Genomic DNA, 17,869 nt, shown 5'->3' on the forward strand with positions numbered 1-17,869 from the left:
GCCATCTGAGTCCAATGGCAAGATATAGATCAGGATGACTGGAGGTGACTGGAATGTTTTAAGGCAATTGGGGCTAAGTGGCTTGCCCAGGGTTACATAGCTAGCGAATGTTTGAGGTGAGATTTGAACTCTGGTCGTCCCAACTTTAGAGCAAGTTTTCTATCCACTCTACAGCCTAGCTGTCCCATAGTAATACTTGTGCCAACTATGTCAAAGAACTGTTGTGAAGATCAAATGAGACAACATATTAAAACCTTTTGCAAAAAAAAAAATTAAAGCACATAACTATTAGCTATGTTTGAAACCTTGGTGTCAGTTCTTGCTCTTCCATCTTCCTCACTCTTGAATCATTCCCTCTTCCTTATTCCCATAGCCAGTCCTCTGTTCTAGGCCCTGATTACTATCTACCTGAATATTTAGATAGCCTCCTAACAGACATACCCCAATCCACTTTTTCTCTTCCAAACCACCTTCACACTGATTCTAGGCATTTCCTTCTGCCTAGATCTAGTCTCCCAGAAACCTGCCCCAGACTCCTCAATAGGTCCCCATTGTCTAATGAATAAGTTAAAACTCATTAGCCTGACATGTAATGCCTTTCACAGTCTATTGCCACCTCATCTTTCCAGTTGAGTTTCAAATCTGCTTCACATGCCCCACATTCCAGTTCATAGGCACTAGTCACCATTTTCCATATATACCCTGCATTTTTCAGCCTCAGTGGCTTTTCTTAAACTCTTTCCTATTGAGACAATGATGGGGAGATAAAGCTAGATGGGCAAAGTCAGACTAGATGATAGAGAGCCTTGAAGCTAAAGATTTAGACATTGGACTTGATTAGAGAGGCCATAGTGAGCCACGGTTGGTATCTGAGAAGGGGAGTGTCCCAATAAAAGTGACACAACTTGAGGCTGTGTGTTTTTTCCTTCCTTCCCTACCTCCTCTCCCCCTTCTTAGGCACTGAACACAATTTATGAACTCCTCTACATCCAGGAGTTCAGGATAATGGTCCATTGCACCTTTTCCAGCATTCTTTTGGGCCTGCTGACACAACTGCACTACCTATTTGAACTGAACTTGGTTGACAACTCTGTGGATCCTTTTGAAAATACCCTGAAGTTGGAAGATCTCAGTCCTTTCAGGTGAGAGCTTCCAGCCTCTGGAGATTGCCTCTTGTGAGCTTTTAAAGGGGCCTTGCCCTACCTGATTTTCCTATTTCTGAGCTAGAGGGAAAGTTCCAATATCCAGGGGTAATAGAAGGGACAAACGCTCCCATTCAAGTCCCTGCTCTTCCTTTTCTGTAATTTTGACCCTGACCTGTCCCCCAGAGGCTGAATGATCATCTTTCTAATCAGTCAAGGCACCTGCACCTTGGTGAGAGAACTTGCTTTTGTCTATTCTTCCCTGGCCCCAGGAGCAGCTCGGTGGTGCAGGGGATAGAGCACTAGCCCTGAAGTTAGGAAGACCTGAGTTAAAATCTCACCTCAGACACTAGCTGTGTGACCCTGAGTAAGTCACTTAACCCCAATTGCCTTAAACATCTGGGGCCATCTCTAGTTGTTCTGACCTATATTTTGCCACAAGACCCATATGGCTCTGGAGGAGAAAGTGAGGTTGGTGACCTTGCACAGCCCTCCCAAACTTAAATCCCAATTCACTGCAAATCATGACCTCACTTCCTGATGTCATGGCCCTCTTTGAGAATTTAGGACAAACAACAACTTCCCCCTGGCCCCAGGCTGGGCACACAGCAAGGATAATGGTAGGGTAGGAGAAAAACACCAGAGAATGTTCAAATGGGGAATTCCCTTCTTGCTTTCAATTTCTCCAATTTGTCCCTAATTATCTTCGGCCACATAGATGATGTCTAGTGCATGGAAGTCTTTGAAATATTTGGAGACAACAACTACCTAAATTTTCCCTTTTACAGGTTAAACACCCTCAGTTTCCCTCAAATAATCCTAGTAGAGCTTGGTTTTGAGTTCTCTTCCAATCCTCATCACTCTCCTCTAGATGGGTCCTCCCTGCATAAGGAAGGCAATCCTGCCAGCCTGCAAACTTTCCCTATGGAAAAGCAGTTTAAAATACAAGGGTCTTTGCCCAGGTCAGCTCTGAGCTAAAAAAAAAAAAAAGTGAAGGGGTTCTTTAGTTCTAAGCTGAAAACAAGTTCCAAAAGAATGATTTTGCAAATGATTATCCACAGTCAGTCCATAGCTGCCCCCCCCCACAGCTCCTGATGCCCAGAGGAGATAGGGCACTGGCTAGGCTGAAGAAGGTCCCAATTTAAATTCTGAGACCAACGATAGGAAAAACAGAAGTAATAAAGCATCGCATTTTCCTAGGATGGCAAGAGACACTGCTTTAAGCATTGTGCTCAGCTTTCAACAAACTAAGCAGATTCATCCATGAAGTTTGGATGGTAGTAAAAGCAAAGAAAGAGCAGCAAAACTTGACTCTTACCCACCCTTGGCTTGCTCTGAGGCCACAGCCCTTCAAGGGCATACTTTCCGTAGCTAGCAGCGATTTAATTAGGTGAGATGTAGCTTCCGGGGCCTCCCATATGCGCTTTTCAAGTTCTTTTCAGGGGGCACACCGCTTCTGCTTGTGGAAGATATTATACACAGTGACTCAGCCTCTGTGACTCTGGACTTTAGGGGGCCTGTTTCTGCAGGGGTTAGCTGCTTCCCCATTTCTCCATCTCCACTTTGAACTTTCTAGCATTTTAATTGGTGTGGACAAAGTGCCTACTCTTCTGCCTGCTTCTAGACCTTCTCCCTGAGGGGCTTTAGTATCATGCTTTGTTGAGGGAATTAAAAAGCAGCTGGCCTGACCTGTGGTTAGTGTGGAGATTTATCCTTTACAGCAGTATATCTTGCAGTGGGAACATCTGCTCTCTTGCCAATGGCCCTTCTCTCATAGGAAAACTCCACTTTAGTGCCACCCCTTCTAGGAAGCCATCCTATCCCACTCCCCTGCCCCACCACAAATGCCCCTTCACTGGAAGTGATTTAGTATCTGCGCGGCAGACATTTTGCATTTAATTTTCTGCGCACACATTGTTTCCCCTCAATAGAATGGAAGTTCCTTGAGGACAGGAGTGATCTCCCTTTTGTCTTTAGGTCTCAAGGGTCTAGCTCAGTGCCTGGCACATAGTAATGGCTTCATAAATGCTTGTTGAGTGAATGCAATGAGTGCAGACATTCATACACGGAACTCTATAAGGAGAAGGGAGGACTTACACAGTGAGGCCTAGTAAGAAAAATATTACAAGCAAGCAAAAATGGTATTGCTCATGTGATGCATGGGTTTATTATTGAATACAAGTTTTCCTGTCTTGAGATCACCTATGTGGAGGTATTGCTCTTCAATAAGCTTATGCACAGGGGCAGCTAGGTGGCACAGTGGATAAAGCACTGGCCCTGGATTCAGGAAGACCTGAGTTCAAACCTGGCCTCAGATACTTGATTTTACTAGCTGTGTGACCCTGGGCAAGTCACTTAACCCTCATTGCCCAGCCAAAAATTTTTTTCTAAATAAACTTACACACATATGACTCAGTAGTCATCCGTTTGGGTTATAATTTTACCCCATAAAAGGCACACCCAGGCAGGCAGTGATGTCCAGGTGAGGGCCAACCATCCCACTGAAGATAAACAATGAATAGCTGTACATGACATAAAGCAGGAATAAAGATGAGATATTAGAGCCAGAAGGTAGAGTCAGGACTGAGCTTCAAACCAAAGAGATGAACTAGCCATGTAAAAAAAGACAACAAAAGTGGGAGCTGAGAAGTATGGGCCACGTCAGGAACATAGGAGTAAGAGGATGGAACTAGGATAAGAATGTCATAGAATCATACATTAAGAACTGGAAGTGACATTGGAGGTCATTGAGTCCAACCTCCTCTTTTTACAGATGAGGAAACTGAGACCCAGGGGAATTCAGTGACTTTCCCAGGACCCTGCAGTTAGTGTCACAAAGAGAGTTTGAACCTAAATTTTCCTGTGCTGAGCCAATGGGAGCCAGAAAAACCAGACTAAAGTAGATGTGAGTCAATTCCCATTTTTGTAGCGATTTCAGGTGTACAGAGCACTTTCTTCATAATAGCACCATGAGGCAAGAAAAGAATTATTGTTATTATCCTTTTATAGATAAAGAAGTCCAGCTACAGAGAGGGGGAGTGATACCCAAGGTCTCATGGCCATGAAATGGCAGAGTCAAGATTCAAACTCAGGTCTCTTGACTTGGAGATCTTTATACCACATCAGGTCGCCTCTCAGAGCTAACGAATCGATTGATTCTGTACATTTTCTAGCAGAGTCTTTGGAGTTTTTGTCCACTTTGGAGGAGTGTTTTCAGTTCGGAGTAGCAGATATTAGGAAGAACTTAAGTAAGCTATATGACTTCCAGAGGAAGCACTAGGGTAAGGAGAGGACTATAGTAAATGCCCATCTGTCCTGGGCATTCTGCATGCTGGAAAGCAGGCATGGGCCCTAAGCACCCTCCAAGCTCCCTTCCAGTTCAAGGACTCCGGAATTTCTGGCATTTCCTTATGTTTAGAATGGGTTCTATCATTGTTTTTTCTCTTAAATGAAATAGATTTGCCTTTCTAATTCTATTTGCCTAGGGCTAATATGGATTCAGTTTGGCTGAGCCCCAAACTTGCTTTCCATGCCAAGCCACAGCAGCCAAGGACAAAGTACATTTAAGTACAAACTTATTTGGAAAATGTTAGAGCAGAAGATGCAGAGAGATGACAAGTAGTCTCATCTTTTGAGAAACACACAATTGAGAAGGATAGTAAGCATGCAAAAGAGCCAGCCGATAGTTAGGCCTTTCTATTCACTTTTCTCCCTCCCCATCGATTTGTGAGGACTGGAGGAGAGAGACAAGACACAGCTGGATGCTGGCAGCAGGAAACAAGACTGTTTCCCAGAATATCATGGTCCAAGACCCTGTCTGGGAAGATAAAAAAGAAGGCACATGCCACCCAAAGAAGGAAACTTCCTGAATATAGTAGTCGGAAGCAATGACTGGCTCTAGGTGAATGCCAAGGGTTCCTGAGGCAAGCAAGGACATGGGAGCCAAAGAGTTGGAGAACTAAGAGCTGACACTGATGGAGGATGGATACAGAAGTAGCAGCTGTAGACAGCAGAGGCAGAGCAACCAGCAGGCTGGAGGAAGGACACATACCTTCCATTCTCTTCCTTTTCCTATCCTGAACCCTTTGTGACCTTACTTACCTCTAAGCTATCCTCTAATTAGGAATCCTGTACCCACTTATCCTATTACTGATCCTACGTTGTCAAGCCCTAACCATAGATTACCCCCACCATCCACCTCCTTTGTCCCTGATCACCTGCTCCTGAATGAAGCTGAAGAAAACACACTGATTGGGTCCACTACCAGTTGATGTTGGTTATCTCAACCAAGCCCTGACTGTAGCAAGGCAAGTATTCCATTCCTCTTTCCTTGACACCCTCACACGGTGTCCTGAACCTTTTTTTTTTTTCTTCAAGCCCTCCATCATGAGCCCTCCACCCACCTCCACTCATATTTCACCCAACATTTGAGACCATTTTCTAAGACTTCCATCTTTTCCCCTCTTTGACTCACAAAAATTCAGACATCTTCTCACATCATCTCCTCCTTCACTCTGAGCTCAGCTGAAGATGAAGAAATAGGCTTCCTCCTTACCAAAGCCGACCCCTCCTCACTTCCCCAGCAGATTGTCCCCAGCAGTAATGCCTCCTGTCTCTCTAATCTTCAGGTTTTTCCTATCTAATGCCTCTTTCTCTGCTGCCTATGTATCCGCCCACATCTTCACATCCTTAAAAAACTCTTACTAGATCCCATCATCCCCAGTTTTGCTTGTGAGCAGGAGGTTACCTGGATCCCTTGGAATGTGAAATCTTATACTTGAATATTATCATGTCCATCTTTTAAAAAAAACCCTCACTGGATCCTATCATCCCTATTTTATTGTTGTTGTTCAGTAATAATCCAACTCTTTGTGGGGTTTTTTGGCAAAGATACTGGAGTGGTTTGTCATTTCCTTCTCTAGCTCATTTGACAGATGAGGAACTGAGGCAAACAGGGTCAAGTGACTTGCCCAGGGTCACATAGCTACTAGTTGTCTGAGGTCAGATTTGATCTCAGGGGGATGAGTCTTCCTGATTCCAAGCCCTGTTCTCTGTGCACTGTGGTGCTGCCTAGCTGCTACCTGTCATCCCCACTATTATTTTATAGCTCTCCTCCTTGAGAAAGCTGTCTACACTAGGTACCTCCATTTCCTCTCCTCTTACTGTCTTCTAAATTTTCTATAGTCTGGCTTCTTACCCCATCATTCAAATGAATCTGCTCTTTCCAAAGTTACCAATAATTCCATAATTGACAAATCTAATGGTCTTTTTAAAATCCTCATACTTTTTGACCTCTGTAGCATTCAGTGTGCTTGATCACCTCCTTCATGATATTCTCTCTTCGCTAGGTTTTATGACACTGCTTTCTCCTGCTTCTCCTAAGTCTCTGACAATTTCTTCTCAGTATCCTTTGCTAATTTGTCCATGTCCCATTCACACTAACTATGAGTGCCCCTTAGTTCTCTTGTCTTGGGCCTTTTTCTCTTCTTTTACACTATCTCAATTGTGATCTCATTAGCTTCCATGGGTCAATTATCCCTATGCAGATGAGTCAACCCTATAGATGGAATCATCATCTCTTTCCTGAGCCCTAAGCCTACATCCCCAACTGAATTTTGGACATCTCAAATTGGATGTCCTATAGGCATCTCAAAATCAATGTGTCCAAAATAGTACTCATGAGCTTTCTCTCCAAATCCTCCCCTCTTCCCAACTTCTGTACTACCATTTTAGACCCAGCATCCTTCTAGTCTCCCACACCTGCAATCAGTTTCATTTGCATCCTTCACACTAACTCACTCACCATACATCACCAGTATTTTGCTAAATCTCATCATCTCTACCTTCACAATATCTCATGTATATCACTTTCTCTTCATTTACACAAGTATAACCTTAGTTTAGGTGTTCATTACTTCTCACCTGAAATATTGCAAAACCGATTCTACCTGTCCAGTTCTTTCACTTCTCTACTCCATCCTCCATCCGGCTTCCAAGGTAATTTTCCAGAAGCATAAGTAAAACCATGTGACACTTCCTTCTCAATCAACTCTCATGGCTCTCGATTTATTCCAGAATCCAATATAAATTCCTTTTAGTGGTATTTAAAGTTCTATGACCTCATCCCTTCCTACTTTTTCAGTCTTCTAACACTATTTTCTTCCATGCACTCCAGATTACAGCAACACTGGGTCATCTGCAGTTTCTTAAACAAAGCATTCCCTTTCCAATCTCTGTGCCTTTTTACAGTCTCTGTCTCCCAGTTGAAGCAGTTCAAATCCTACCTACAATAGATGTTTCTTAGTTCTTCCAGCTTGGTGATACCTATCAGAGTATCTTTTATTGAATATATATAACAAGGAAGATCAAAGTGCACTCTCAGAGGAAGATGTCAATGTCAGGGCCCCTATATCTAAAGCTTCCAAGAAAAATATGAATTGGTCTCAAGAAATAGAAGCTCTCAAAAAGGACTTTGAAGATAAAGTTAGAGAGGTAGAGGAAAAAGTGGAATGAAAAATTAGGGTGATTCAGGAAAGACATGAGAAAAAAGTAAACAGCTTGAAAAGTCAAATTGACCAAATGGAAAAGGAGGTACAAAAGCTCTCTTATGCAAATTATTGTCTAAGAATTAGGATTGAACAAATGGAAGCTAGTGACTTTATGAGAAACCAAGACACAATAAAGCAAATCCAAATGAATAAAAAATAGAGGGCAATGTGAAATATCTTCTTGGAAAAACTTCTGACCTGGAAAATAAGTCCAAGAGAGATAATTTGAAAATTATTGGTCTACCTGAAAACCATGATCAAGGAAAGAGGTTAGATATCATCTTCCAAGAAATTGTCAGGGAAAATTGGCTTCATGTTCTAGAAGGAGAAAAGGTAAAATAGAAATTGAAAGAATCCATCAATCACCTACTGAAAGAGATCCCAAAAGGAACACTCCTAGGAATATTGTACCAAATTCCAGAGCTCTCAGGTCAAGGAGAAAATATTGCAAGCTGCCAAAAAGAAAGAATTCAAGTACTGTGGAGTCCCAGTAAGGAAATACAAGATCTAGTAGCTTCTACATTAAAGGACTGGAGGGCATGGAATATGATATTCCAGAGGGCAAAGGAATTGGGATTACAACCAAGAATCACATATCCAGCAAAACTGATTAGAATCTTTCAGAGGAAAAAATGGGACTTCAATAAAAAAGAGGACTTTCAGTTATTCATGATGAAAAGACCTGAAGTGAATGGCAAATTTCACTTTCAAATACAAGACCCTAGAGAACCACAAAAAATTGGAGTTGGGGGACATACTTGGGGACATGTGGTGGGTGACTGTCTTGTGTCTGAGGCTGGGTTTTGGCTGGGGTCCCCCTGGGTCCAGGGTGGATGCTTTGTCCACTGTGTCACCCAGCTGACCCATGATGACATCTTTAGGATAAAATTGAGGGATAAGAGGAATGCATTGGGAGAGGGGGAAGGGCAGAGGTAGCATGGGGTAAAATCCCACATGAAAGAAATAGTAAAGGGCTTATGGAGTGGGGTAAGAGATGGGGGAAGAGCAGGGCAGTAAATGAATTTTACACTCATCAGAACAGGCTCAAAGACTTTAATCTCATCAGAGTTAGCTCAAGGAGGGATTAACACACACACACACTCAATTGGGTGGATTAATCTATTTAATCTGGGCAGTAAATGAGCCTAACACTTATCAGAATTGGCTCAAAGACCTTGATCTCATCAGAATTGGCTCAAGGAGGGAATAACATACACACTCATTTGGGTGGAGTAATCTATCTAACCCTGCAGGAAAATAGATGGGGAAGGGGAAAAAATTGAGAGGGGCAAAAGAAGGGAGGGAAGATTGAGGGAGGGGACAGACAGCAGACAGAAGCAAATCCCTTTTGAAGAGGGATAGGATGAAAGAAGATCGATAATAGAGTAAATATGGGGAAGGGAATAGGATGAAGGGAAACAGTTAACAATAGTAATCATGAAAAAGAGAAAAGGGGGGGAATTGTACAAAAAATATTTATAGCAACTCTTTGTGGTGGCTAAGAACTGGGAATCAAAGGAATGTCCATCAATTGAGTAATGACTGAAGAAGCTGTGGTATGTGATTGTAGTGGAGTGGTATTGTGCCATAGGAAATGACAAACAGGACAATCCCAGAAAAACCTGGAAAAACTTATATGAACTGATGTATAGTGAAGAAAGCAGAGTGGGGAGGACATTGTGTATAGTGACAGCAGTATTGTTTGATGAGCACTTGTGAATGACTTAACTACTCTCAGCAATACAATGATCCAAGACAGTTCCAAGGGACTAATGATGAAGCATACTATCCACCCCCATAGAAAGAACTGATAAAAAGTGCACTTGTGCAATGTACATATATAACCTGGTTGATGTCTTGTGGAGGGGAGAGGAAAGGGAGGGAGAAAAATTTGGAACTATAAAACTCATGAAAAGGAATGTTGAAAACTATCCTTACATGTAACTGGAAAAAATAAATGTTTGTTGCAGAGAAAAAAAAAGGAAGATATAGATATAGATATAGATATAGATATAGATATAGATATAGATATAGATATAGATATAGATATAGATATAGATATAGATATAGATATAGATATAGATATAGATATAGATATAGATATAGATATAGATATAGATATAGATATAGATATAGATATAGATATAGATATAGATATGTGTGTATGTATCATGTATGTTCCTAGTCATGTTGTTTCTACTTGAGGGAAGGGATTGTTTTTTGCCTTTCTTTGTATACCCAACACTTAGCACAGTATAAGTCCTAAAAATATAAATGTTTTTTGACTGACTGACTGTTTCTTACAGAATGGAATCCCACATTATCTTTTACTAAAAATAAGTGACTGAATCTTATGTCTACTCTCTCATCCCCATAAAATCTTTATGAGAATGGTCTGTGAATGCATTAAAGGTATTTTTGATGAAAACTTTAGGAGGGAAAAAGCAGACTTTCACCAATGATTTTTCTATAGTTCACCACATCTTTACAACCACATGAATGATTGAGGGGTATGGTGAATATACAATACAGTTATTTTTACTCATTTTAAAAAATAAATTTTATATATTTTAACTTTTAATATGCACTTTCCAATGTATCCCTCACCTTTCTATTCCCATCCCAGAAAATCATGTCTTATAATTAAGAATTTTTAAAAAGGGAGAGAACAGTCTAACAAGCTAGCCAACACATCAAAAAAAATCTTACACTTATAGTTCTGTTGTTCAGTCATTTCTCAGTCATGGTCAACTCTTTGTGACCCCACTTGGGGTTTTCTTGGAAAATATACTGTAGTGTTTTGCCATTTCCATTTCCTTCTCCAGTTCATTTTATAGATGAGGAAACTGAAGCAAACAAGATTAAGTGACTTGCCCAGAGTCACATAGCTAATAAAGTGTCCGATGCCGATATGAACTCAGGAATATGAGTCTTCCTACCTCCGGGGCTGGTGCTCTGTCCATGGTGCCACCTAGTTGCTCCACTTACAGTCCAATGCCTCTGTAAATAAGAGGGGGAAGTCATTTCTTCTATGTGGTTTTTGAAGCAAACCTTGGTTCGTATAATTTCACAGCATTCAGTTTCAATTGATTTGTTTGTTTTCATTCCAATTATGTTGTTGTAGTCAGTGTACATATTGTCTTCTTACTTTTACTTACTTCACTTTGTGTCAGTTTATATAAGCCTTCAAATGTTTCCTGTCCTTAATGTTCATCATTTCGTATAGCCCAGTAATATCCCACTGCATTCATGTGTCAGAACATGGTACACCTTTCCTTAATTGATGGGCATTTTACTCTGATTCCACTTCTGTGCTATTATGAAAAGTGTTTCTGTGAATAAGGATTTTGGTAAACATTGGACTTTTCTTTCCATCACTGACCTCCTTAGGCTACACACACACACACACACACACACACACACACACACACACACACACACACACACATACATACACACACCAGTGGTATCTCTGAGTCAGAGAGTAGGGGCATTTCAGTCACCTTCTTATAATTTGAAGTTGCTTTCCAGAATGATTGGACCAACTCATTGCTCCTCCAGCAGTGCATCAGTGTACTTATCTTTCTACAACATTTTCCATTCTCATTATTTGTCATCTTTGCCTGCATTTATTCTATACTAATTTTTTCAAAAGCATTTGCCTTGGAATGAAATGCTACTCTGAAAGCTTTCTCCCATGTGTAGGCTAAAGTCACAAAAGACTAACAGATGGAACCAATAGATACTTTTAATCAATGAGTGCTAAGACCAAGCTATGTTTAAAACAGAGATAAAGCCTCCCCTAAACTGTGTGCCAATAATTACCGATGTCCTATGTAGGATAATAATAATAATCTAAAGTTTTCAAAATGATTTACATATCACCTTTGCTCCTTAAAACAATCCTGTGAGGTAAGTGCTATTATCATTGCTATTTTATTAGAGGAGAAAACTGAGGCTGAGAGAGCTCAAGTGATTTGCCCAAAGCTACGAAGTAAATGTTTGAGATGGCATTTGCACTCAGGTTGTCCTGACTCCAAGTCTAGCACTCTGTCCACTGTGTGACCTACCTGATATGTGTATGTGTGTCTGTATATATGTATATATATATATATATGTATGCATGTATGTGTATGTATATACACACATATATTTCTGTATATAAAATATAGTATTGTTGTGTATATAAAATTAATGTTTTATACACACACACACACACACACACATATATATATATAGTCCAAGTATCCAAACACACACGTCAATAAATGAGGTTTGGAGCTGAGGAGGAGGAGACCTTCCTGCAGAATCACATTTGGTTATTTGCATGGTGCTTTCAACTTCTCATTGCTATGAGAATGTGAACTGAGGGCCTCTGTTGAATTGAACAGAACTAAAAAATAAACAAACAAACAACAAAAAAAATCAACTTCCTGAACAATGGGTGGATTCACTCTGTTGGGAGGCTTGGATTTTTTCTCACTGAAAATGTTTCAACAAAGGATGGATGATGTGTATGTTGGATATTTTGTAGAAGATATTCAAATAAATTAACTCAGAGGTTTTTACCACCTTTGAGATTGTGGGAATTTTGCCAAGATCTATGGGAAATATGGACAAGAAACACACACAATATAAAGGCACAGAGGAGCTACCGTCTGCCACAGTGACAAGAATACCTACACTGAGGAAGTCTTTGATCTGCCAAAGATCTAGTAATAAAATAGGTTTGCTGGGGACTCGTAGGGGGTAGCCCAGGTGAACAAACCCATATGAACATATTCCAGAGAAAAGAATCAGAAACTGAATCTGAACCATCTTACCTTGATTTCTCTGTTCCACAGGACGTGCCTGGAGGCTCTGAAAGGTCTTTTTTGGACCACTGACAACTGGGAGGTATTTGCCTATATGGAGCTACAACAGGGTTGGGACCTTTTCAGGAATATGAAAACATTCAAACAGGGTGTGACTCTCCTGACTAGGTACCTGGGGAAAAGATACTGGGGATAGGGAAAGAGGGAAAACTTGGGCCATGCTGTCATAGAGATATGCTGTCCCTCAGGGGATTCGATCCCAAGAGGCATGCTTGTAATACCTTTGGAGTTTGCACCCAATACTTCTCCCCATTTTTATGCCCATAGACATCCCTCACCTCACCTCCATGATCTTCAGACTGCCTCTGTGGCTATGCTGTGCAGGTTGGGAAGTGGATGTACTCTTCATTCTGAGGGATTGGCACTTTAAAATGAGAGCCTGGGAGGGGAAATGCTCAAACCCCAGGGGTGAAGCACAAGAAAGAGTGATCCCACTAACAAATGACAGTGGATGAAAGAAACACACGCATACCCACATGCAGAGAGAGACCGACAGAGACCCAGAAAGAGACAGGCAGAGAGACAGATTCAGAGCGACAGAGACAGGTGTATATTTGTGTGTGTGTATATGTGTATATGTGTGTGTATGTGTATACACACAGACATAAAAACATATGCACATATGGGGTGTATTACTTTCTCCCCACATTAACTTATTGGGTTTTCTTCTTTTTTAAAAAAATATATGTTGCATTAATTATAAAATTTCAGGTCCTATGACAGAGTAGTGAGGGAGTAATTGGTAATTTGGGAGTAAGTGCCCATCAAATCATATTCCGTAGATGCCTGATTCCTTAACCTATGGATAAGTTCTCTATGCCAGCATTTTGCATAGCTCCTGGCACATAATAGACAATAAATGCTAGTTGACTGACCTCCTGAATTTTTCTTCTCCACTCTAACCCTGGTTCTCTGTCCCCAATCCTCAGCTGGATACGTCCATGATTAGAGATTAAGAGTTTCCCCCTGTTAATTTCTCCCCCAGGGCCATAACTCACTACAGTTGTAAGGTCAAGAACATTTTAAGTCACGCTATGAATAGCATGAAGAGTCCACATGAGCGGAATCATTTGGTAGGCATCCTTGTTATTATCGAGGTAAGGCTGGCCTGGTAGAGTCTTATGTCTATTCTGCAGGGAAACAATGGTCTCCAGATCTCTCACCCAGGACCCCTGGATCAGAGACTGAGGATGCAGAGCATTTCCTTCTCTGGAAGGTAGTGAGGAGGAGCTCATGAGGCAAGGGCAGAGCAGCAATTTTGTTCAGATGACTTCTGGTCTAGTGATGCATATGAAGATGTCTCCTTTTTGGTGGGTGCAGGCAAAATTGTTGCATATAACTTGGGGTACCCTATGTGGTAAATAGCTATCTCCTTCCTTCCCATCAGAGCAAGAAGAGTAGATGATAGAATCAGAATCTCAGAGTGCAGGGACCTCCGAGAACACCTAGTCAAGGTTGTACCTGAACAAGAGTCCCCTTCTCAACATCCCCAATGAGGGGAAATCCAATTTCCAGTTGAAGACCTCTGCTGGTGGAAAATACCACTTGTGACAGCCCATTTCCCTTTTTGACAGCCCTTATTCTGGAAGGGTTTTCCCCCTTGCATTGAGCCCAAAATCTTCTTCACAACTTTCACCAACTATTCCTAGTTCTGTCCTTTTGAGGCCTTGCAAAAAACATATCTATTTTGTCTTCCATGTGGCAACCCATCAGATATTTAAAAACAGCTATCATGTTCCCTCTAAGTCTTCTTCAACTTAAATATCTTCAGTTAGCCCAACCCTTATATACTTATCCCTTCTACATTGTGAATTTCCTCATCATGGTTTCAATATATCATGCGTCAGCATAAGAAATAAAATGGGAATTTGAGGGAGTTTTGGGGAAGCCACAAATGGCATGTGAAGGACAGCAGGTGACACAGAAAAAAATTAGAAACTCAGAAATGAATGTATATATATGTATGTATGTATGTATGTGTGTATGTGTGTATATATGTGTGTATATATACATATACATATACATATACACATACACATACACATATCTATATCATCTATCTCTATGGAGAGAGAATATTGTATAATGTCAACATATTTTATCTTTTAATACCATAATAATTCAGACTTATCTGCTATAAAAGGAGAGGTAAAACAATTTACATGGATTTTTTAGATCATGGGAGCACCACTCCCCTAATCCCCATGATGTGGAAGGGCTAACAGTATGGCATGGTCTCCAGTCCCCCTTCTATATGAGTTGCCCTCTTCTGGACATACACTGGTTTGTCAACTTATTTCCTAATGTGGCACCCAGAACTGAACACTTTATTCCTGATAGGTTCTGGGCAGGGCAAAGTATAGCAGGACTCATTCATTCTGGATAGTCTATCTCTCTCAACACATTCTCAGATTTCACTAGGAGGTTGTCATGTCACACTGTTGATTCAGTGAACTTGTGGTCCATTCAGATCCCATTTTTTTTTCTAGAGAAGTTATTATCTAGCCACACCTCCCCCATTATGTATTATGCAGTTGCTTTTTTTTTAAATCCAAGGCTCAGACAAATGTCAAAGAGCTCTTCTTAGTGAAATATCAGGCTGACAGGGCATGGAACCAGACCAACCAAAGCATGCATAAGATTAAAGGAAGGGAGTCCTGTGGGGTTCAAGGTAAATAATATAGGTGAAAATAATAATGAAAATTTTAATGTATACTTTGAAAAGTATAGAATAGAATCCAAAGGAGAGGGTTTCATTATTGTCATAAATCCTTATCATTTATATTTTGAGTTTTATAATCTATAAATTATTTTCACATCCATTTTGGTCATTTGATTCCCACATCCTTAGAGGGCAGACAAGGTAAGAATTATTAATACTATTTCATAAACTGAGACTCTGGGAAGCTAATGCCTTTGCCCAAGGTTAGAGCTGGTTCTGGAAGGCTGGGGATTCAAGTTCAAGTCTTCTATCTCCCAGTCTAGTACTCTTTAGCCTGGAGAAAAGAGACTTTGAGAGGGTGACAAAGCATATGAAATCTTTCTCCAAATATACAGCAGAATTATGTTTCTACATGACTCTGAAAAGCAGAACTAGGAAGAATGGATAAAGAGGATTGAAACTAGGTCTCTGGAGAAACTTTCTAAGTATCAGAGCTGTCCCAAAGTGGAATGAGCTGCCTCTGGAAATAATGGGCTCTGCATAATAATAATTGCCATTTCTGCAGCACTTTTCTATAGCACAACATGCTTTTCCCCAAAACAGCCGTGGGAGAGAAATTGTCAGCAGTTAAGTGATTTGTCCTGGATATGTACCCAATCCAATCCAGGCGTTTATTGTGTACATTATGTACAAGGCACTGGGGATATAAAGAGAAACCAAGACAAATTTTGAAAAATAAAAACAATCCCTTCCCTTAGATGGATTATGAATTGGATGAGGTGGCTTCTTGTAGTTAGCTTACCTGTCTGAGATTTGTGAATCTGTGACCTCTGATTCTTTCCTCTGCCTTTGAGTAAGATTTAACAAAGTACTACATAAGGAAGAAGAAAAGGGGAAGATGAGCCTCATTATGGCTAAGTATAAGGTAGGATAGTTTAGGTGAAAATATCCCAGACTTTACAAATGGGAAAACTGTGTCTGGGGAAGGCGGGGTGGGGACCTGCTCAAGATTCCACAGGCAGTAAATAGCCAAGTTAGGATTCAAGGTCAGACCTTTTTCAAGTTTGATAAGAATGGGGCCTGGGAAAGGTGGGTAGAGAAGCTTTTAGAATCAGACTGAAAGGATGAGACATTTTCAGGTTAAATGATTGTCATTGAAACATATCAAATCTTCTAAGCTTAGCAATTAGACAGGGAGCTGTCGCTCAGACATGTTGCCCAGTCCCTGGATACTGACGTTCAGGGATCCCTCCCTGATAGCTAAGAGGAAGTTCAATCAAGGCTTTCCTTCTGTCAGCATTGAGTTTCCCTGGGGATCTCATTCCCTAAGAGAGGCTAAATTTGGGAATAAACACTGGCCATAGAAGGGTGGGAAAGAGAAACTGTCAGAATGGATCCCTGAAAGGACACTGAAGTCAGTGAACAAAATTTCATTGAGTTTGGGGTACCATCAATGCCATGTGAAGATGATAGAGAGGACTGCCCCAGCCTTGGCCCCACCTGCCCTTGAGGCCCATTGAAACAATAACTTAGGATGAGGAATGGGTATTTTTCATATTCTTGATCTCCCCTCTGGGCAGGAAAAGGCAGGGCATTAGGTTGCTTTTGTGCATACATATACATTCCTATGTCCCTGATATGGTTGTTGATGACTAGAGTTCAGGGCCAGCTCTGCATAATGTCAAAAGCTCACTATGATAGGCCTATTCAGCTTCTCAACAGCAAAGAAGTCGCACAATGGAAGTTTCGAAGGTCTATCGGGAGCATCCTAACTTCATCCCTGAGAAATTCCAACATGGTGGTACAGACCATGAGTTTGCAGGGGTTGGGCAGCCTTCTACTTCAACCTGAGAAGGTAAGGAGGGAAATGCTGTCAATACTTTCAATGGAAAATGTCCCCCAAAAGGATATTCCCACCAGTTCAGGATTCAAGGTTTAAGGTCGTGATTGTTCCTCCCTGTTCTCCTCCCCTTCCCAACCACCTTGTTAAAAAAACAACAACAACAACAACAACAACAAAAAACAACAAAGTAAGCTCACTTCACTATCTTTCTATACTCAGCCTGGACATGTACTACTTTCTGATTGAGCACCATTGACTATCTCCTATTTTATCTTGTTTCTTTCTCTCCACCCCCCCACCCCCCCACCCCCGCCCTTATCCCCCTAACACAGAATCACAGAATCTCACATTTAGAAAATGCATCAAAGGTCATCTAGTCCAACATGTTCCTGAATAAGAATACCTACAACTTAGATATGCAAATTCTACATGGATTTTTGTTCTCATCAATTTAGATGTTCCCTCCAATAATACTAATTGCAGCCTATTTCTTCCTGCCCTGTGCTACTCTTTTTTTTTTTGAGGCAATTGGGGCTAAGTGACTTGCCCAGGGTCACACAGCTAGTAAGTGTTAAGTGTCTGAGGCTGGATTTGAACTCAGGTCTTCCTGACTCCAGGACTGGTGCTCTATACACTGTGCCACCTAACTGCCCTCCTGTGTTACTCTTGTTCATATCTCCCAAGAAGTTTGTCACCAAATATTCTAGGGGTCTCCCTTGTTTTTTCTTGATATAACACAGATAGCAAGAGAACACAAATTGCTTACTGGCTATCTCCTATTCTTGTCACATGCCCATTCA

General features: G+C 41.0%; 1 protein-coding gene across 1 annotated transcript in view; it reads left to right on the top strand.

Annotated features, from left to right (window-relative positions):
* The window catches only part of LOC122745965 (maestro heat-like repeat family member 5), a 173,650-nt gene that overhangs the window by 133,349 nt on the left and 22,432 nt on the right, over positions 1 to 17,869 (top strand). The window contains 4 exon segments of the mRNA XM_043991432.1: positions 958 to 1,142; positions 12,535 to 12,672; positions 13,550 to 13,661; positions 16,938 to 17,081. Coding sequence (XP_043847367.1) covers positions 958 to 1,142; positions 12,535 to 12,672; positions 13,550 to 13,661; positions 16,938 to 17,081 — 579 coding nt within the window.

Source organism: Dromiciops gliroides, chromosome 1, assembly GCF_019393635.1.
Source record: "Dromiciops gliroides isolate mDroGli1 chromosome 1, mDroGli1.pri, whole genome shotgun sequence".
NCBI classification, from domain to species: domain Eukaryota; kingdom Metazoa; phylum Chordata; class Mammalia; order Microbiotheria; family Microbiotheriidae; genus Dromiciops; species Dromiciops gliroides.